Source organism: Tachyglossus aculeatus, chromosome 6 (assembly GCF_015852505.1).
Source record: "Tachyglossus aculeatus isolate mTacAcu1 chromosome 6, mTacAcu1.pri, whole genome shotgun sequence".
NCBI lineage: Eukaryota > Metazoa > Chordata > Mammalia > Monotremata > Tachyglossidae > Tachyglossus > Tachyglossus aculeatus.
The window spans coordinates 21698441-21721146 of record NC_052071.1 but is presented as its reverse complement, the minus strand read 5'-3'; the positions used below and the strand labels follow the sequence as shown (position 1 = coordinate 21721146).

The window sequence follows — 22706 nt, the reverse complement described above, 5'->3', positions numbered from 1 at the left end:
AGTCGATAGGGGCTTCACCTTTGTGTCCCTCCAGTATTACCTTGTGTTAGCTGCCACTCGTTCACTTCTAGCCCTTTCTCCAAACTGCACCTTCTCAATCAAGCAATGGCATTTAATTGAGCACTTACCCTGTGCAGAGCACTGTACCAAGCACTTGGCTGAACGCGCTGCAACAGAGTTGGTACATGCGTTCCCCGCCCACAACGAGCTTACAGACTCGAGGGCGAGACAAGCGTGGATATAAATAAATGAATTACAGACATATGTGTGTGTGCTGTGGGGCTGAAGAAGAGGTGAATAAAGGGTGCAGACGCTTTATTCACCTCTTCTTCAGCCCCACGGCAAGTGGGACGCAGAGGCTGGGCGGAGAAGGAACCTGTCATCAGCGGTACTCAGAGCATTAAGCGGAACAGACCAGATAGTGATTTTTGCATTTATTTTTCTTTTTTATTGAAAATTGACATATAGAAAGGCTTGATGCCGAACAGTGCTGGTTGGTTGTGTGAGATTTCTCGTGGGGATGAGGGCACGGTGCCCTGACGGGTCACATCTTCACAGGCAAAAAGGGACACGGAGAGGGAAGAGAAAGGAAAAACAAATACAGATCTGGGAAAACATGCATTTCGAGAGAGACAAGCAGACAAGCAAAACAGGATCGAATAGAGGGTGGGGGACGCGGAGTCCGCTCACACGGTATTTCGATGTCAGTCCAACGAAAGCTTCAGGATGGATTTACCGGTTATATCGTTGGCTCTCCCCTGAATCTCCTGGCCTAAGAAGAAATTCACTCTCTTTTCAGTCCAAAAGGCCCCCGAAAGTTGAATGACTCACAAGTGCCTTAGCCAATTGAACCCACTTCCTGGGTTCACTTGCTCATCCGGTTAGCAGGTAGCGAGGGGACACAGCTGCTTTTCCTGGATGCCGCAGGAGGTAGGACCATTGCCTTCGAGGATTTCTTTCAAATTTAGAAATGTCTGAAAGCGGCCAGGGCAATTTAGTCCAAGAAACCACGAGCGGGGGAACTATTTTTTAGTTTTTGTTGTTTGCTTTGCTTTTTCAAAACAAGAAAAAAGACATACTACTACGTCTTCTATCTGGGACCTCCAGACCCAGGATCGATTGGGCCCAGCTTCATCCTGGAAGCTTACAAGGGTGCATAAGAGGTACCTTGTTTCTCTTAGTACATTCTGTCGTTCCTCCGAGTTTTATGGGCACAGAAAGCAGGAGGTCTCCCCAGAGATCTGCCTTGTTACATGAAGATAGGACGCTTCCACTTAAAATACCATGCAAGTCAGGAGAAAGCTTCTGGCCGAGACATGAACACGGATGAGTTTTGGAGGGGGGCGTGGGGGTAGGGGCTTGGTTTTGTTCTCAGACAATATAAGACCCCTAATTCTTCTACCGCAACAGTCTTCTTTAGACTCAGCATGGTTGCCGAAGACAAGGTTAAAAAAAGCTAGAGAAGGGCGAGAGAGAGACAGAGGGAGAGGAGAGAGAGAGGGAAAGAAAACATGAAATCATCAAAAGGAAAAAGACATTCAAAGCAAGAAACAGAGGGAACTGTGCCTGTAACGAGACGTCGGGCCAGGAACTATGCCCTTCCGGCAGAACCGGGCCACAGGACAGAAGCCGCGCTGCTTAAGAAAACCACACACCCATTAAAAACTTTCTTTTCTTTAATTACAAAACACACGCGCACACTTTAAAAATACCATTTAAAGTTTTGATGTTCAAAACAGTGACCTGCAATTTGGCAAGTGAAAGCAAAAACCAACAACAACAACAAAAAAAAAAACCACCCCAAATTCTGGCAAAATCTCAGCCGGTCCAGGCAGACAGTAAAGCACCAACCATTTCCAAGACGGTGAGGTTTGTCTGACTGGAGGCAGAGAGACCAATATCTAGAGGACTTCGGCTTTTTTTTTAAAAAAGGGACTAGCTATAATACCATAAAAAAAAGCTTTTCCATTAAAGGAAAAGAAAATATTCCTTTGGCTCTTTACAGTGCGAGAGAAAACCTGAGACAATAAATATGCTTTGACGGATACTTTAAAAGTTGTGAGAGTGAATTCTGATACGAGACCCGGCTTGGGCTCCCTCGTGGGTTGGTGGGTGGGTTTGGGGGCGGGGGAAACATGATCTCAGCACCTCTGGCTCATCCTAAGCCACACGAGATCCCGCGGGCCCGTCGTCCCAGCTAATTCCTCTCAAAAGGAAGAGAGAGACAGTGCTTGGGTGACGAGAATGGAGCCTTTCCTATGTCACGGCGGAACAGACCCAACTGTACTGTTGACCACCTGAGATCTGCTGGGCCCCATGTGGCCCCGGGCAAACCGTGAGGGCACCATGCCTTCCGGGCTCTCGGGAATACACAGCCGGGAGACCCTCTCTGGGGTCCCTGGCAGTTCGGCAGCAGGGGCCGGCGGGTCAACCTCATCTCGATCGATCCCATCTCTGTTCCTACTTCAGAAAAGGACATACCAGCTACCTCTCCTCGCGTTTTGGGGTGGAGGGGGAAGCATGGCTTAGGACCAGATAATGAAAGGAGGGAAAGCAGAGCCACAGGCTGGAACTAATCTAGTCAGGGATGATCTCTCTCTGCTTGCTGGGAGCCAGATGGGGGAACGCCTGTTCCGGAGCCATCTCCTCCAGGTGACGTTTAGCCTCTCTAAGGTAACCGACCCTAAGGAGGCACCGTGACCTAGAAGCGAGAACGCAGGACTGGGATTCGGAAAGTCCAGCCCGGCCATCTGCCTCGTCTTCTCTGTGCCTCGTCTTTCTCATCTCTAAAATGTGTCACCCTGACTTGCTCCCTTTGTCCTTTCTCCCCTGCCCTCAGCCCCACAGCACTTATGGATCTATCTGTAATTTTATTTATTTGGATTGATGTCTGCCTCCCCCATTCTAGGCTGTGAGCTCCTTGTGGGCAGGGAATGTCACCGTTTATCACCGTACTGTACTTTCCCAAGTGCCTTGTACGTGCTCTGCACACAGGAAGCGCTTAATAAATACGATTGAATGAATGAATGAATGAATGAATGAATGAAATGGGGATTAAATACTTGGGCTCCCTCCACCTTGGGCTATGAGCCCCATGTGGGACTGAGATTGTGTCCGGTCTCAATACTGTAGCTGTCCCAGCCCTTGGCAGAGTGGTTGGCACCAAGTAACCACTTAACACTTTCCACAATTATTATTATCACTGTTGTCAATGTCAGTTGGGACAAGCCCCTCCTGAAGCTATGAGACGCTGCGAATGGATCTGTCTGTCCACCAGGCCAATGAACATTTTATCACTTTCATCAACATCTACGTAGAATAGCGCTTATTTTAAAATGGCACTTGTTAAGCATTTCTTTTGTGCCAAGCACTGTACGGAGCGCTGGGGTAGAAACAAGATAATCAGGTTGGACAGCCCTTGTCCCACGTGGGGCTCCCAATCTAAGTAGAAGGGAGTAGGACTGAATCCCCATTTTACAGAAGAGGAAACTGAGGCACAGAGAAGTGAAGTGACTTGCCCAAAGGCACATGGCAGACAAGTGGCAGAGCCAAGATTAGAACTCAGGTCCTCCGAGTCCCAGGCCCTTGTTCTTTCCACGGGGCCACTCTGATTTCTGCCTCTCGTCACAACCGCCCCCACCCAGTGAACCAAGAAGGCGTATGTCCTTATCAACTCACGAATAAATACGCATTGAGACGGCACGCTCATTCCGTCAACGGCAAAAGAAAAAAAAATATTCTTCACATTCCCTCCGCTCGCTTTCATCTGTCTTCTTCTAATATTTCAATCGTTCTGAGCTGTAGAGAGGTTAACAAAGGGGGACGGGGAAAATCCTTGCAGTGCCTGAAAATTCCAAGCAGCCTTGTCTGACACGATTTTTCAAAGAGCAAAATGGTCGGTGGCGGGCAGCGAGGATGGGCCGAGGGGGCTGGGAAGGGGGCCGAGGAGAAGAGGTGTGCCTAGGAGCGATTCTGCGGCTGGCCCGCTTCAAGAAGCGGTCAGTTAAAATTGGAACGTCGGCTTTTAAAGGGCTGAGGGTAGGTCCGTTCCAGCCCGCTGTAGCAAAAACACTATTCAGTACAGAGCCATGGGTTACTGCAAAGGAAGGGCAGAGAGACGCCATGTTAACCACAGTTCACTGACACGTAGGATTCTTTCAATTCCCTGACAAAAGATAAAATCGTTTTTCACGTTTTCCAACAGAGGATGCCTCCGGCCATTAAAACGTCTCCCAGTACAAATACACTCCACGTAAACAGTCTATTGAAAACCAGATCCCCAAACCACAGTACATTCGGAAGGGGCCCCAAAATAAATACCTTCGGGACTGTGCCAGGCCCCTTCAAAGCAAATGACTTTCTTGGAACCTGCGCATTTAAAACAAATAGTGCTCATTCTGTGGGCCCTCTGAGACCCACGAGTCCTTAAATAGGAAGATGTTCTGGACAAATATATCAAAAACCAAAATGTCAAAGTTCCCAAAGCAGATATAAAACCCCAAGCCTCACCTGTGTCTCTGAAAATAAAAAAGCAGACCATACAAGCCGACCCTGGCCCGAATGAGAAGGCCGTCAGAGGGCAAGTGCTCGTTACGTCTCTGCTGGATTGTACTCTTCCAGGCACTTAGTACAGTGCTCTGCACACAGTAAGCACTCAATAAATGCTACTGAGATCACCAAGGAGAGGGGCTTGAGCATTTCAGAAGAAAGGGGCTCCAACTCATAATGGTGTTTATTATTACTACTGATAATGATAATAAAAAATGGAACGTTCATTAGACACACCCCGCCTCCTAGGCAGAGCGTGCGTGAAGCAGACCCTTAAGGCCCTTTGGAAATCGAGGCAGGTTTCATGCAAGGAGGTCGGGGCCTAGGTCCCCGTGGCCCCGCTCCTTGGAGTGATCCGCCCTGAGTGAGACGTGAAGGAGGCTGCGGGGGCCCCGGAGACCGGGAGGTGCCCACTGCGCTGGTCATCCCGGGGCAGTGGTCAGACCTATGAGGCCTGACCACATGATGAACTCCCAGGCTGTGAGGAGGCAAGTATTTCCTTCGGACGGGGCCAGACGGACACAGCACGGGTTACCGAGTGCAGTGCGGCAGGAGGGTCGGGCCAGACTGGGGACGGGAGAGCCCCACACCAAAGGAGTGATGGACGGCTGGATGCTCTGCCCCCGGCCGGACCCACCCTCGGGCTCTGGCACTCCCTGCCCGAGGCAGGGAGGGGAGGGTGCGAGGAAAACCCAGGGACCACGCGTGGCAAGTTAGCGGGGATGTAGGGAATGAGGGGAGGGGTCTACAGGAAGCCCAAACTGAAAACGAAAAGAGAAGCTGGGTTAATGATTGGATGGATGAACTTAAAAAAGCATAAAAAAAAAACATGGTCACTAATGAATAAGCAAATAAAAAGGTGATTGCTGATTAATCAGTTTTTTGGACAACACACACACACACACACACACACACACACACACTCTCCCCTCCTTCAAAAGGAGCCAACAACACAATCCCCTCAACACCCCCCCTTAAAGAAAAGCTTTCATTTCCTCCCTGCTTAGGCAGCCACTCTGGAATCCTTCCTCCCTGGGGCTTATAGATACGATTGAAAAAGTAGGACTTTTGCATTCCTTTCCTGCCCCTGCCACTCATCCTGGGGAGGTCTGAAAGCGTTTTGGGGAAGCGAGGGGTTCCCCTGGGGCAAACGGCTGGGGTACAGCTTTAGTATCACATTTAGATTTTTCATTTCCAGAGCCAGGTCTATCCCCGTTAAATAGCAGCTGCTAAATACCGCTAGGTCAGATTTTAAAGGATCAAAAACCACACACACACGATTCTGTCGTTATGGGTCTGGACTGATATTTGTTAGTGATGTGCATCTAGCTTTATTTGTTTTGATGACTTGACAACTGTCCACATGTTTTGCTTTGCTGTCTGTCTCCCCCTTCTAGACTGTGAGCCCACTGCTGGGTAGGGACCGTCTCTATATGTTGCCAACTTGGACTTCCCAAGCCCTTAGTCCAGTGCTCTGCACACAGTAAGCGTTCAATAAATATGATTGATGATGATGATGTTACCAACTTGTACTTCCCAAGCGCTTAGTACAGTGCTCTGCACACAGTAAGCGCTCAATAAATACGATTGAATGAATGAATGAATATTCATCAAAATGAGGTGGGTCTTTTTTTCGTGGGAGGGAAACGGATTACATGGACAACCCCTTTTTCCTTACTTATTTGTGGGCATATCTCTGTATCTGTATATAACTCACAAATAAATTTTGATAAACACATACATTTTCTCTCTATCTATCTCTATTTAATATAGACATACACATTCCATTAGCACAAATGACCCTTCAGAGGCATTGCCTGCAATTGTTGGCTGTGAACAAAAACTTTCTTTGACTCTGAGCCCAGTGTACAGTAGGGTACAGTTACCAGGAGTGGTTGAAGCCATCCAAAAACAACGGCGAACAGTAATCTTCTGGGGTGTCCTCTGTCACCTGCCCCCCCACCAATTCCCAAATGAGTGCTGTTGGTTGGGGGCTGCTCTGACAGGCCAATATCTGCTTCCTCTCACACCTATTTATTTTATTTTGTTAGTATGTTTGGTTTTGTTCTCTGTCTCCCCCTTTTAGACTGTGAGCCCACTGTTGGGTAGGGACTGTCTCTATATGTTGCCAATTTGTACTTCCCAAGTGCTTAGTACAGTGCTCTGCACATAGTACGCGCTCAATAAATACGATTGATGATGATGATGACCATTTGCTGTCAGCCAGACAACGGCAGGCATAGTGACTACCCCTCCAAACCTGTGGAGGGGCTGACTGACAGCTGTCTGCGTGATTCCGTGGGCAGCGAGGGGCACCAAAGGCTGCGCTACATCTTCTTTATGGTTTGGCCGGAGATGAGACTACTACTTACTCCGGGAATCCCGGGGAAACTAGTTTCCAACCGACTGCCCCGTGAAGGGACTGAGCCCAACAGACAGGCTGGGAAGCCAGGTTCCGTGACTTTTCTTCATTTCCCCCAATGTCTCCCTGGAAACGGAAAGGAACTGTTCTCTCAGACCCTGAAGAGAGCCATGTACAGTGAGCATGCCCACTCTGAAACTTCTCTCTGCCTCTTTTTTTTTTTAATGGTATTTGTTAAGCATTTACTATGTGTCCGGCACTGTGCTAAGCACTGGGGTATATACAAACTAATCAGGTTTGACACAGTCCACATCCCACAGTGGGACTCACAGTCTTATCCAGCGTGGCTCAGTGGAAAAGAGCCCGGGCTTTGGAGTCAGAGGTTGTGGGTTCAAATCCCGGCTCCGCCACTTGTCAGCTGTGTGACCTCGGGCAAGTCACTTAACTTCTCTGTGCCTCAGTTCCCTCATCTGTAAAATGGGGATGTAGACTGCGAGCCCCCCGTGGGACAACCTGATCACCTTGAAACCTCCCCAGCGCTTAGAACAGCGCTTTGCACATAGTAATCGCTTAATAAATGCCATTATTATTATTATTATTATCCCCCATTTTACAGATGACGTAACTGAGGTACAGAGAAGTGAAGTGACTTGCCCAAGGTCACACAGCAGACAAGTGGCAGAGCCAGGATCGAAACCCAGGTCCTTCTGACTCCCAAGCCCGTGCTCTATCCACTAGGCCATGCTGCTTCTCAATCTCTCTACAGGATCAATCAATCAATCAATTGTATTTATTGAGCGCTTACTGCATGCAAAGCACTGTACTAGGATTTGTCCTGCAGCCTGCATTCTGGGCTGGAGGCAATAAGGCCCAACTTAGCTTTTGATCATTCACCCTTCAGCGTTTCTAGCAAACTAGAAATTTAACCTTTCCAAAGTTATCTCAGGTGGTTCGGCTCCCACCAGGCTGTAGTCCCCCGCCTTCCGGCTTTTAGGAGACAGGAGGATAGCTGAGTTTCTAGACTTGACCTTTCAGATTAGTCACACTCCGACGTACCCTCGGGACAGAGCCAAAGCAGACTTATTTTCCCAGTTTCCATCTGCAAAGGGTTGAGGAGATCTAGGACCTGAGCATAAGGAGAGTGTTGTTGCCGCTGCCCTGACTGCAGAAGCCCACGGGGACGGTTGGGGGGGACGGCCTGGAAACGGGGGTGTATGAGCCTTGGATTTAATCTGACTAAAAACCTGGGCTAACTGACCAGATCCGTTTGCCAACAGGAGCGTTCCTCAGCTGAATCAACCCTTGCAGGAACCGGCTGCCTCCAAGCCAGGCTCACTCACACTTCAGCCAAACGTCCGTTCCCTAGCCCTGGCTTTGCTACCAGCCCCGGGGATGACCCCCGAGGGAGCCAGAGAAAAATAAAAATTGCATCTTGCTTCCCACTGCCGATTCTACATGAGTTAATGAAGCTTACCGGGGCACTGGGGTTCATGCAGCATGCAGCAAACAGCAGGGTTAACTGTAAAACAGTAAGAGCCGATGAAGATGAAGTGACGACAAGGGCACACAAATCATCACGAGCAACCGCAAGTGGCCGAGGCAGAAGTCAGGGGAGCGGATGGGGACTGTGCATCCTTGGTCCCTCTGAGGAACACTCGGGCAGGGATTCACCCGAGCCAAATCCTGTTCACCCATTTACCACGTATCCTGAGGCCACTTTTGGGAAGAGGTCAGGACAGGGGTCTGTTTCCGCGGGACAGATTCACTCCTGAAAAGTTACCCATAATGTAAAATTCTGCCTAGCAACCCCTAATTTTCCAGGTGACGTCTAATGGGCATGCTACGTACACATCCTCTGGCGTGGACCGGATCTTCGCAACTGTCCCCAGAGGGAAACGGGAGGAATCAGGGCAGGGACAAGAACTCAAACCCCTGAAGTTTTCAGTCTGTTCTTTATCTCTTGAGCCACAGACATTCGAAGACCCTTGTGGTTCAGGGGCTGTGAGTTTTAATTCTGATCTCTTCCCTACACCGCTCCTAAGGCTCTCTCTTCCAAGGGATCTGCCAAGCCAGGAAGGCGTGAAAAAGTGAAGAGTCACCGTAAGCCTCAGCTGAGGGTTGGGGAGACCTCTCCAGAGGAGAGGGAATGGGGAATTCACCCTCTTCAGTGCCAAGTCAGAATTCCATTACTACCTAAGATAATAGTAATGGAATAGTAATAGTCATCTGCTGAGAAGCAGCATGGTTCAGTGGAAAGAGCCAGGGCTTTGGAGTCAGAGATCATGGGTTCAAATCCCAGTTCCATCACTTGTCAGCTGTGTGACTTTGGACAAGTCACTTAACTTCTCTGAGCCTCAGTTCCCTCATCTATAAAATGGGGATGGAGACTGTGAGCCCCCCGTGGGACAACCTGATCACCTTATAACCTCCCCAGCGCTTAGAACAGTGCTGGGCACATAGTAAGCGCTTAATAAATGCTATCATTACTATTATTATTATTACCGATTTTACTTCTCATCTCGAATTGTCCTCGATGAGGGATGCCTGTAGAACACTGACTTTCTGAAGTCACTGTTTGCCCAGGAGACAGCATAAGGAGGGTGGCTAGGATGAAACCTCTCCTTCTTGAGATAATAATTATAACAATAATCATATTAATAATAACGATAACAGTGGTATTTGTTAAGTTCTTACTATGTGTCACAGACTGTTCTAGGCACTAGGGTAGATATTCAGTCCCACATGGAGCTCACAGTCTAAGAAGGAAGGAAAACAGGCATTGACTCCCCATTTTGTAGATGACAGAACTGAGGCACAGAGAAGTTAAGTGACTTGCCCAGGGTCACGCAGCAGACCCTTGGAGGAGCCGGGAACAGAACCCAGGTCCTCTGATTCCCAGACCCGTGTTCTATCCACTAGGCCATGCTGCTTCCCTATGATTCCCTCTCAGTTGTCATGCTGGTTTCCCTTTTAATTCTGAAGAACTTGTGAAGCTATCTCAGGAATGAAATGAGGACAGAACTCCCTCCGGGCTTGCAAGTTCCTCAGAGCAGCCTGGAGGGAAAGCGGCCCAGGATATGGAACTTGGTCCCAGACCGCTCCTGAGACAGGTCAAACAGTCTGACAGTCTGGGGATGATCTATGAGTGGGATCAGCGGGATGGGGAAGACAGACTATAATCTTCCCTTAGAAATCCCTAGCACCATCACTCCTGGGAGGAGGAGCTAACAGTCCCCCTTCTTGCCAAGTGAAAAATGCCCCCGGGTGAGTTGGTTGGAAGCAGACAAAGCCAAAAAGCAATCCCACCTAGAAAGCTCTTTCGGACTGCGGGGGGCCAGGGTGAGGGGGATCTAATAGAGTGACCAAGAACTAGTGACCCCATTCCCGCCTTTTGGCTGAGCAAGCTCTGGAGATTCTCCCCTTCCTGAGGGCCCTGAGGCCAGGACGAAAGACAGGGAGCCTTGGTGATCGAGGCCGCGGTGAGTCATGGTTGGCTGGCTGTGATCAAAGCTCAGGCCGTCTTCTCAGGTGTGCCGCCTGGGTTGGACTGTGGTTCCCCCAGTGAGTGGCACAGCCACGCACACACCTACCAACGGCCAGTAGCGGCTGAAGGAAAATACAATGTGTCTATAGAGAGGGCAGCCTCTCTGCTCCTGGCTACACCCTTCTGGGTCTTGTCCACCACTAGGGAATCAGCTATCTTCGGTCTCCATCCACCACCACCGTCAAGAGGTGTGTCCTCAGAGGGGCCTGGGGATCCCCGACACCTGATGTCTGGGTCCCCGCCAGAGCTCCGGGACCTCGCAGCTTCCCGGGAGGAGGCTGGATGGGATGATCTGTCTCCCTACCGGGAGCTCTTCCAGCTCCAGAAGAGGGAAGCCCGGGAGCCAGCACCTGGCCAGGACAGACTCACCCCCCAAGCATGCTCCTTGGGAAGCTCAACGAGGAGGCAAAGACCAACTCCCTCCTTCACCCCCACACTCCCCCCACCACCCCCACCCCCACTTACTTCTTCCTCTCTTTCTCCCTTTTCAGGGTCTGTGACCCGCCCGCCTGCTGACCCTGGGAGAACTGCAGCTCTGCCGCAGTCTTCCGCTGCTTGAATGTGTTCATTTCATCGTCTAGAGACTTCTTCTTGTCTTCGAGCTTCTTCTTCTCATCTTGGTGCAGCTTCTTCAGGCGGTCAAATTTCTCATGCAGCTGAAAAAGAAGGTCGAGCGATTGGGCAGGACCCCCAGAGCCCTGGGCAAAGCCCTCCCGGGGAGGAGGAGGAGGAGGAGAGTAAGCTTGTTGCGAGCAGGGAACGAACCTCCAACTCTGTTGAATAATAACGACAATAATAATAACTGTGGCATTTGTTAAGCGTTTACTATGTGCCAGGCACTGTATTACAAGCAAATACAAGCAAATCAGGTTGGTCACAGTCCCTGTCCCACATGAGGCTTAGAGTCTTAAGCCCCATTTTACAGACACGGTAACTGAGGCATAGAAGTTAAGTGATTTACCCAAGGACACACAGCTGACAGGTGGTGATGCTGGGATTAAAACCCAGGTCCTTATGACTCCCAGGCACAGGCTTTATCCACTAGGCCACACTGCTTCTCCAAGCGCTTAGTACAGTACTCCGCACATAATAAGGGCTCAATAATGCCACTGATTTATTGAAAAGAGAAATGGCAGGGGCGGCAAGCAGAATTCCAGCAGTTTGGCAGGTAATTCCAACATTGTCCCTAGAGGCCCCATCCATCCCGGGACCACCCCAGTCCAAAAAGCCACGTCCGTTCCTTTTGGCCCCTCCAGCCTTCTCCGATGGCTGGAAGCAGCGCTTCCCAACCGGAAAACTGCGGCACATCCATGGGACTGGAGAATCAACACTGTGCCCTAAGGGCAATTTATGTCAATGTCTGTCTCCCCAAAGAGACTGTTAGCAGGCAACATGTCTACCACTTCTCAAGAGCTTAGGACAATGCTCTGCACAGAGTAAGCACTCAAAAATACCACTGATTGACGCATGATTTGAGTTCCTCAGCAGAAGGGCAAGCTCAAGCTAGCACGGTCCAACACCAGACAGCGGCATGCTAAATTGGCATCTCCCTGTACCTGAAGAGTGCTACCTGTGAACCTCCATATCTCAACTTCCATGGGCTTCCAAGGGAGGAGGGAAAAGGAGGGAGGGAAGAGAAATGGGAAAAGAGGTGCCACCAGACTATTAATAATAATAATAATAATAATGATAATAAGTTTGTTATTCATTAAGCACTTATTAAGTGCCAAGAACAAGCAAAAACTCCTCACTCTCGGCTTCAAGGCTCTCCATCACCGTGCCCCCTCCTACCTCACCTCCCTTCTCTCCTTCTAAAGTCCAGCCCGCACCCTCCGCTCCTCTGCCGCTAACCTCCTCACTGTGCCTCGTTCTCGCCTGTCTCACCATTGACCCTGGCCCACATCCTTTCCCTGGCCTGGAATGCCCTCCCTCCACCCATCCGCCAAACTTGCTCTCTTCCTCCCTTCAAAGCCCTACTGAGAGCTCACCTTCCAGGAGGCCTTCCCAGACTGAGCCCCCTTTTTCCTCTCCTCTTCTCCATCCCCCCAGCCCTACCTCCTTCCCCTCCCTACAGCACTTGTATATATATATTTGTAAAGATTTATTACTCTATTTATTTTACTTGTACATATTTACTATTCTATTTATTTTTGTAATGATGTGCCTATGGCTTTAATTCTATTTGTTCTGACGATTTTGACACCTGTCTAAATGTTTTGTTTTGTTGTCTGTCTCCCCCTTCTAGACTGTGAGCCCGTTGTTGGGTAGGGACCATCTCTATATGTTGCTGACTTGTACTTCCCAAGCACTTAGTACAGTGCTCTGCACACAGTAAGCGTTCAATAAATACGATTGAATGAATGAATGAATGAATGAATGGAATAGATACGAGATAATCAGGTCCCATATGAAGCTCACAGCAGGAGGAAGAATGGGTATTGAATCCCCATTTCACAGCTGAGGGAACTGAGGTGCAGAAAAGTCAACTGACTTGCCCAGGGTCACATAGCAGGTATGCGGTGAAGCCAGGACTAGAAACTGGAAGCTTCTGACTCCCAGACGTGTGCTCTTTCCACTAGGCCTCAGTGCTTCTTATGCATCGCATAGGACACTGATCAGAAGGTTTGGAAAGCGTCAGTCCAAGGCAAAGAGCCTAGGAGCCTAGCTCTTGATCTGCCCCAGACCTGCTGGGTGACTTTGGGCAAGTTGCTTAACCTCTCTGTGCCTTATTTCAGGATAAGAAGGACATTGTGAAGTTGAGATGAGAGAACCAATAAGAAATATCCATGGAAAAATTTAAGAAGCACTATACCATCCTACTTGGTTTGAGTCTGTATGTTGTCTTAGTGTTTTGTTTCATCTCTCCTACATACTTTTTTTTAATGGTATTTGTTAAATGCTTGCTATGTACAAGCAAGCACTGTTCTAAGCGTTGGGGTAGATACAAGGTAATCAGGTTGGACACAATCCCTGTCCCACATGGGGCTCACAGTCTCAATCCCCATTTTACAGATGAGGTACCTAAGGCACAGGGAAGTGAAGTGACTTGCCCAAGGTCACACAGCAGACAAGCGAAGGACAGGGAGCATGCCTAATTCCCCGCTGTATGTTCCTTCCCAGAGCTTAGTATAGTGCTCTGCATACAGCAAGCGATCAATAAATATTATTACCACTCTCTGAAAATTCAAGGCCTATGATTTTATTCTTCTGCCATTTTAGATTTGGCGGGTGATGTCCAGCACAGTCAGACCACATGTCTGGTAACTGGTCTAGTGTTCTGACTATCAGAACCTAGATCGTGCGAAGGAGAAATACTAGTGGGACGAAGCCCATCAAAGTTGGGATGTGCAGCACGAGTGTCCTTTCCATCTCTGAACCCCTAACTCATTGATCGAGAAAGCAGCAGACCACAAAGGCCGAGACTCTCAGGGACCACAGAAGGGAGCCAAAAGAAAACAGGAAAATCAAGAATGTCCAACACTGGAGTCTGAGTTTTCAGAAACCGCCCCGGGGCTCCCCAGTTGGGAGCTGGTGTCCATTTCTCGGGCAGCTGGAGTGGGATAGCTGGGGGAGGGGAAGGAGGGAAGGAGTGGAGAAGGCATTGAAGGAGAGGAGGAACGACGAGGGGAGGGGTCCGGTGGGCTCACCTTCTCTCTCATCTCGCCACCCCCCATTTCAGCCCCCAATCCCCTTCTCCACCCAGTCAGCATCAGGCCCCATCGTTACCTCTTTCTCAGCCTCTTTGAGCTCTGCTTCCTTCTCTTTTACTCTCTGGACGAACATCTGTCTCATCTCCTCCTCCTTTTTTTGCAGCTCACCCAGGAATTCATTCCTCTTGGCCTCATACGTCTCCTGTAAACTACAGATAAAACCGGATTATCGTTCCCTGTGTCCCCATAGGGCCCCGATCTGTTGAGAGCAGTCTCCGGAGACCCTCCCCGGCTCAGGCTGGATTCTCCGAGACCCCCAGACCCACTGGTCGACCAGTGGCACCAACGGCACCGTTTACACTTCCCCGCTCTTCTCCATCAAAATCACGATAGGGCTTGGTGGAGGCAAGAGGTTCAATCCCATCACCTTTACAGCCTCTGTTGTATCATACTCTTCTGAGTGCTTAGAACAGTGATCTGCACATAGTAAGCGCTCAATACCCACACTGATTGATTAATCTTTCAAAAAGACAAACTGCTCTGTGCACCTGAGCTCTCCCCAACCTGTAAAGGAGGCAGGGGGTAAGGTGGTGGGTCCATGATTATGGGCAGCTCAGAAGTAGCGTGGCTCAGTGGAAAGAGCCCGGGCTTTGAAGTCAGAGGTCATGGGTTCAAATCCCGACTCTCCCGCTTGTCAGCTGTGTGACTTTGGGCAAGTCACTTAACTCCTCTGGGCCTCAGTGACCTCATCTGTAAAATGGGGATTAAAACTGTGAGCCCCCCGTGGGGCAACCTGATCACCTTGTGACCTCCCCAGAGCTTAGAACAGTGATTTGCACATAGTAAGCACTTAATAAGTGCCATTATTGTTATTATTATTAGTTATGGACTTAGATCTGATTTTAAGCAGGACACGCTGGATCGCATAAACTAAAGCAGCAGCGGGGTCTAGTGGAAAGGCCCAGGCCTAGATTCTAATCCCAGCTCAGCCACCTGTCTATGGTGTGACCTCGTCAACTCATTTCACTTCTCTGTGCCTCAGTTCCCTCATCTGTAAAATGAGGATTAAGACTGGAGGTCTAATGTGGGACATGGACTGTGTCCAACCTGATTAGCTTGTATCTATCCTGTGCCTGGAACATAGTAAATGCTTAACAAATACCATTAAACCCCCCCCCCCCCCCCCCCCCCAAACTAAAAAACAACAACAGAGGGAGAACTGGCCAGATCTTGAGCCGGCCCCGGGTGACGGGTCTCCGAGTCCAGCAGGTGGTCCATGCCGCCCGTCTCCCCTGGAGGTGAATGCGTGAGGGTCTCTACCTGAAGGGTTTGCTGTCTGGGTCCGTGTCCTTGAAGCCCATCTCCTCCAGCTTGCAGCGCCGGTAGAGCTCGTAGTGGCGGGCGTGGGTCTGCTCCCGCAGGTCCTCCATGTTCACGCGGATCAGCATCTCCCGCAGCTTCACAAAGTCACAGTGGGTCTCGTTTTCAACTGCAAGGAGGAGTTTGGGGGTCGGCAGGGAGGCGGTGGTGCTGGCAGCGCCCTGGTCCCCAAGGTCTCCAGCCCACGCACCTCCTTGGCCAGAACGCACGCCACCCCGGGGGACAAGGGGCGTCACCACAGCGTCCACCTTCAACTGCCCAGCACGGGTAGGGGGTCCTGCTTGATGACCTCTTACATCCCCCCTGTCCTGGATGTCTCAAAGGAGCCCACCTCCAGCACCGGGAACCCTCCAGCCCCTGCTGAAACACCTAAAGCACATATGCCCTCACATGTATATACACACACACACACACACATATATACACATATTTGCTTTCCTTTTCCCTTTCTCCCAAGCCTCTCCACAGGCTTCTTTCAATCACATCTCCTTCCCTGGCAGACAAGAGGAGCCGCTCGTTTTGAGGCAGATGGGGGAGACTGAGGATAGGCAGCTAATTGGCCCTGTCAATGTCAGATTCTTGGTCAGAGGCCGTGGGATGCAGAGGATGGGGGTGGTGACAGAATGAGACTCGGTGGCTTGCACCTGGGGTGCCATCCAGGGCGCAGAGATGGGATGTGAGGAACAGGGCTGGCAGGGGAGGCGTACAAAGGGCTGGCCAGTGCGCTCCCTGGCTCTCACTCACCCTGCACGGTGCCCCAAGGGTACTGCCGGGCCTTCATCATTTTGTTGCCAATCTTCAGCTCCTCTGTGCTTCCGATGACGGCGAACGGCAAATGAGCCTGGAACAGAATTCAAATGAGGGTTCAGCGTTTCTGCTCAGGGGCACCATGTTCACGCCCACTCAGGCCCAACTCCTCCTCCTTCCATGAGTCTGGGCCTCCCATTTGGATCCAGGCCATCTCCCGGGCCTCTGACCCGTTGGCCACTTTGGCTGTGACCAGCCGGATGCCGGCTTCTCGCTTGGCCAGTCTCTGCGAACCCAGCTCCATGAGTGTGGACATCGGGTTTCCCTAGTCAAGAGACCACCCCAGTGACCCCCTTAGCTGTGTGATGGCAGGAAGGTCTCTGGATTGTGTTCATTTTTATGGAGAAATAGAGCATGGGAGACTGCGGGGCCTAGACATTCGCCCTGCAATTCAGGTCCTTTTACGAGGGTGCTCATTCTAGCAGAGGGCACCAAAGACCCCCCATGAAGGCTCAATGTATGGACAAGGGGCACTTCTTGGCTCATAATAATAATAACACTAATTTTCCCTCATGCCCCCGACTTGCCTTTGAAATCTCAGGAGAACCCCCAGCTCTTAATGCCTAAATGAGAAGCAGTGTGGTCTCGTGGATAGCTCATGGGCCTGAGAGTTAGAAGGACCCAGGCTTTAATACCTGCTCCACCACTAGTCTGCTGTGTGACCTTGGGCACGTCAGTTAGCTTCTCTGTGCCTCAGTTCCCTCATCTGTAAAATGAGGGTGAGCACTAAGAGCCCCAAGGGGAACGTGGACTGTGTCTGACCTGTTTAGCTGGTATCTACCCCAGCGCTTAGTGCCATGCCTGGCACAAAGAAAGCACTGTGAGCCCGTTGTTGGGTAGGGACCGTCTCTATATGTCGCCAACTTGTACTTCCCAAGCGCTTAGTACGGTGCTCTGCACACAGTAAGCGCTCAATAAATACGATTGAATGAATGAATGAATTTAACAAATACCATAAAAAAGAAAATGCCTTCCCACTGCATGCAGGCAGTTGGGGAACTCTCTCTCTCTTCCTCTCGCTCTGTGTCTCTCTCTCTCTTCCACCACCCCCTAACCCCCACCCCCAATTTAGCGGTGCCCTGGGCTGAACCCTGTGGTTCTAACCAGCAGAACTGCAGCCATCCCTAGCTGTGCTGCCCAGTAAGCAGTGTCTCGCTCCAGGCCTCCTTACAGCCACGGCTGCATCCCGAGCCTCCTCCTACCCCCTCCTCCAGCTGGCCAAAAAACTGAAAATGCAGAGAGAGGAGCAGGAAGATGAAATCGGCCGCAAGAAGTGCCAGACACAAATACCAGCTGAGCCTGAACGCTGCAAACAGGAAGCCACGTCGAACCGAGAGAGGACACTAGAAAAGGTCAGGGACTCTTGCAATCAATCAATCAATCATATGCATTGGGGCTTACTGTGTGCAGAGCACTGGCTAAGTGCTTGGGAAAGTCCAATAAAGCAATCTCACGAAAATATTCCCTGCCCTTCCCTCCGAGACCAGTTGGTTTGGCTTGTGCTGGGGCCCAGCAGGTCCTCTCGAGGCAGCCCCAAGGCTCCCAGACCCCAGAGGACCCTCCATCTCAGGCGTATGGGGGTGTGGTGAGGGGGCCTTGCCATGGACAAGCTGAAAGTGAGCTGAGTCAAACCAAAGAAGACCAGACCTAGCTTGTGGGGGCTCTGTGGGCTGCCTTTCTGGGACAATTGTGTCTGGGCAACAACTCCCCAGGGGAGCTCTGGATCGTGCCGGTTCGGCCAGGTTCTCATCTAGTTCTGCGGGTCCCCATCCCCACCCCCGGGGCCTGCCCAGGCTGGGACAGGCAGAGACCATCACTGGGCTAGTCCCAAAGGCCCAGACCTGTGATAGACTTGGTGGTGATAGACTTGATGACAACCTTGGTGTCATCCTCGACTCCGCTCTCTCGTTCACCCAACGCATCCAATCCGTCACCAAAACCTGCCAGTCTCACCTCCGCAACATCGCCAAGATCCACCCTTTCCTCTCCATTCAAACCGCTACCTTGCTTGTACAGTCTCTCATCCCATCCCGACTGGATTACTGCATCAGCCTCCTCTCTGATCTCCCATCCTCCTGTCTCTCCCCACTTCAGTCTATACTTCACTCTGCTGCCCGGATCATTTCTGTGCAGAAACGCTCTGGGAATGTTACTCCCCTCCTCAAAAATCTCCAGTGGCTACCAATCAACCTACACATCAGGCAAAAACTCCTCACTCTCGGCTTCAAGGCTGTCCATCCCCTCGCCCCCTCCTACCTCACCTCCCTTCTCTCCTTCTACAGCCCAGTCCGCACCCTCAGCTCCTCTGCCGCTAACCTCCTCACTGTACCTCGTTCTCTCCTATCCAGACGTCGACCCCCAGCCCACGTCTTCCCCCTTGCCCGGAATGCCCTCCCTCCACACATCCGCCAAGCTAGCTCTCTTCCTCCCTTCAAAGCCCTACTGAGAGCTCACCTCCTCCAAGAGGCCTTCCCAGACTGAGCCCCCTTTTTCCTCTCCTCCTACCTGTCCCCCCCAGCCCTACCCCCTTCCCTTCCCCACAGCACCTGTATATATGTTGGTACAGATTTATTACTCTATTTATTTTACTTGTGCATATTTACTATTCTATTTATTTTGTTAATGATGTGCATCTAGCTTTATTTCTATTTATTCTGACGACTTGACACCTGACCACATGTTTTGTTTTGTTGTCTGTCTCCCCCTTCTAGACTATGAGCCCATTTTTGGGTAGGGACCATCTCTATGCATTGCCAACTTGTACTTCCCAAGCACTTAGTACAGTGCTCTGCACACAGTAAGCGTTCAATAAATACGACAATGAATGAATGAATGGTTTCTAGGGGTGCAAATTGGTGACAGACTGTCCTGAAGGAAAAGTCCACTTGAGAGCAGGCCTGGTTCGGCCCAGAATCTCATGTACCAATAACAATCTGAGGGTTAGTCATCGTATACACTTATGAATGAAAGAAAACTAACTATAATGTACACACAGGCCTGGAGTGTGGTCTCAGTGACTAGAAGAACGGAGCTTCTTTTTACTTAATAGTACTCATTATTATTAATAATAATAATAATAATAATAATAATAATAATAATGTTGGCATTTGTTAAGCGCTTACTATGTGCAAAGCACTGTTCTAAGCGCTGGGGCGATACCAAGTGATTAGGTTGTCCCACGTGGGGCTCACAGTCTTAATCCCCATTTTACAGATGAGGGAACTGAGGCTCAGAGAAGTTAAGTGACTTGCCCAAGGTCACACAGCAGACATGTGGCGGAGCTGGGATTCGAACCCATGACTTCTGACTCCAAAGCCCGGGCTCTTTCCACTGAGCCACACTGATTCTCATAGCACATTAACTATGTACTATGTGCGAGGCATGGTACTGTGCGCTGGAGTAGATACAAGCTAATCTGGTTGGATAGAGTCCATGTCCCACACAGGGCTCACAGACAAAATTGGAAGGAGGATGATTTAATCCTCATTTTACAGATAAGCGAGGCACAGAGCAGTGAAGTGACTTGTCCAAGGTCACACCACGGGTAAGTGGAAGAGCCGGGACTGCAACCCAGGTCCTCTGATTCCCAGATCTATGTTCTTCCCGCTAGACCACGTTGCTTCTCCTCCGAACTGGCACTGCTGTCCTAAATCATCCCATTCTACCAACCCACAGTAGCCAAGGGACATAACATGCCTACGACGCGAAGCAGCGTGCCCTCGTGGAAAGAGCACAGGATTGGGAGTCCAGAAACCTGAGCTCTACCCTTGAGTCTCGCACTTGCCTGCTGAGTGACCTTGGGCAAGTCACTTTAACTTCTCTATGCCGCAGTTTCCTCGTCTTGTAAATGGGAATTAAATATCCGTTCCCTGCAGCACCCCATTTAGACAGTGAGCCCCACGTGGGACAGGGCCTGTGTCTGATTTGACTGGACTGTGTATCTGGCACGCTGCAAATGTTTAATACGTACCACAGTTATTATCATCGTCATTATCATCATATCATATAAGGGACTGTCTAAATACTCGCTTCCTTCTGGGCCCACCCTGGAGGGGATCAGAATCAGAGTCAGGATGGCTGCACACACAGAGTCTGTGAGAGAAATTCCACAGCTTAACTGAGTTTGGCCCGATATAATCTTACGTGTTGGGGGGCCCAGCCGGTCCCCAGAGGTCTCTGCAGACCGCAGCCTCGGTCCACTCTCCCTCCCGACGGCAGGCCTGGGACCCCAGACAGACATTCTCCCGCCTCTCCCCATAACAGCCCCCCACTTTCCTCCCAGGCCTCCTCATGCATCCCTGCCACCAGGCCACCCCAACCCTCGGCAGAGCCGGGAGGTCCGGCCAGGAACAGCGGGCACTGAATGGGAAGGGCTGGGCAGCCGTGATGCCTGAGCCCGTCACGGTGCCCCGGGATCCCGGTGACTTCACCTCGGCTCGTGGGCGGGGAAAGTGCTCACCAAATCTTTGATTTGTATCCTCCCATAGGCCAAGGGAGCGGAACCCTGGCGAGATTCAGTACGGTCCTTCGGGATCAGAAAAATCCCGGGAAGAAACCAAAGGCAAATGTTTCGGGTATTTTTATCTCTGAGCCGCAGTGCTGGTGGAGATGACGAGCTGCTCACTTTTTCCAATTACTGTAATTTCATGACTAGAACTTCCCAGCCACTGCCCAGAGCCCAGCCCCGACCCATGTGGCTTCAGTAATCTTCCATTCCCTTTCTCTCTCTTTGCTCACTCCCTTCCAACGGGGCTCAAACTCCATTCTAGCACCAACCGAGAGATCTCCCACCCACTCATTTCATGGAGAAATGCCATGCTCCGTGTGTGGGACCCATGGCCACGGCTGGAAGCAGCATGGCCTAGTGGAGAGACCATGGGCCTGGGAAGTCAAAGGACCTGTGTTCTAATCCTGGCTCTGCCAAATGTCTGTTGGGTGATTTTAGGTAAGTCACTTCACTTCTGTGGGCCTGTTACGTCATGTGTAAAATGGAGAAATAGACTGAGCCCCAGGTGGGATGTGGACTGTATAGATACCCCAGAGATTAGTACAATGCCTGGAACAGAGTTAGCACTTAAATACCATATAAAAAAAAAAATGGGGGTCATTTGGAACAGGCAATCACCTGCCTCCAGGGACCAGTGTTTTTTTGAATTTTCAGCCTGATAATTCTGGCAGGCCCCGGCCCCGCTGATCTCTCTTTGAGATGGGGGAAGATCGCCCTCCCAGCCTCTGCTCAATCATGCCGTTTGGGATCCAGAATTCATTCATTCAATTGTATTTATTGAGCGCTTACTGTGTGCAGAGCACTGTATTAAGCGCTTGGGAAGTACAAGGTGGCAACGTACAGAGACGGCCCCTACCCAACAGTGGGCTCACAGTCTAGAAGGGGGAGACAGAGAACAAAACAAAACATATTAACAAAATAAAATAAATAGAATAAATATGTACAAATAAAATAGAGTAATAAATACATACAAACATATACACATATATACAGGTGCTGTGGGGAGGGGAAGGAGGTAAGGCCGGGGGGATGGAGAGGGGGAAGAGGGGGAGAGGAAGGAGGGGGCTCAGTGTGGGAAGGCCTCCTGGAGGAGGTGAGCTCTCAGTAGGGCCTTGAAGGGAGGAAGAAAGCTAGCTTGGTGGATGTGCGGAGGGAAGGCAGAAGCAGCACTCCTGCCCAGCATTCCACTCCAATGGGTGATGTCCCTTAGGACTCAGAGCTGAGGTGGGAAGAACTCCCTAACCAGCAGAGGGAATAATAATAATAATAATAATAATAATAATAATAATAATAATAATAATAATAATAATAATAATAATGGCATTTATTAAATGCTTACTTTAGAGAAGCAGCATGGCTCAGTGGAAAGAGCCCGGGTTTTGGAATCAGAGGTCATGGGTTCAAATCCCAGCTCCACAAATCAATCAATCAATCAATCATATTTATTGAGCGCTTACTATGTGCAGAGCTTGGGAAGTACAAGTTGGCAACATCTAGAGACGGTCCACCACTTGTCAGCTGTGTGACTTTGGGCAAGTCACTTCACTTCTCTGTGCCTCAGTTACCTATCTGTAAAATGGGGATTAAGACTGTGAGCCCCGTGTGGGACAACCTGATTACCTTGTATCCCTCCCAGGGCTTAGAACAGTGCATTGCACATAGTAAGCACTTAATAAATGCCATCATTATTATTATTACTATTATTATGTGCAAAGCACTGTTCTAAGCACTGGGCACTGTTCTAAGAGCAGGGAAGCACCACAGGTCTGGGAGTCAGAGGTCTTGGGTTCTATTCCCAGCTCGGCGACTTGCCTGTTGTGTGACCTTGGGCAAGTCATTTCACTTCTCTGTATCTCCGTTTCCTCAACTGTAAAATGGAGAGTCAATACCTGCTCTCCCTACTACTTA

The 22706-nt window shown here is 50.2% G+C and overlaps 1 protein-coding gene across 2 annotated transcripts in view; it reads right to left on the bottom strand.

The window, feature by feature from the left end:
• Positions 1-419: 419 nt before the first annotated feature.
• The window catches only part of SEPTIN6 (septin 6), a 62379-nt gene continuing 40092 nt past the window's right edge, over positions 420-22706 (bottom strand). Inside the window, exons 6-11 of one of the 2 annotated variants that reach the window (XM_038747917.1) lie at positions 16229-16325; positions 15425-15593; positions 14181-14313; positions 10920-11110; positions 8385-8429; positions 3574-4096 (exon numbers count right to left, since the gene is read on the bottom strand). In XM_038747917.1, coding sequence (XP_038603845.1) covers positions 8426-8429; positions 10920-11110; positions 14181-14313; positions 15425-15593; positions 16229-16325 — 594 coding nt within the window. In that variant the 3' untranslated portion in view covers positions 3574-4096; positions 8385-8425. Of the gene's footprint in view, positions 1457-3573; positions 4097-8384; positions 8430-10919; positions 11111-14180; positions 14314-15424; positions 15594-16228; positions 16326-22706 lie in introns of those variants that run through there. The other variant, XM_038747916.1, reaches the window with a different exon arrangement.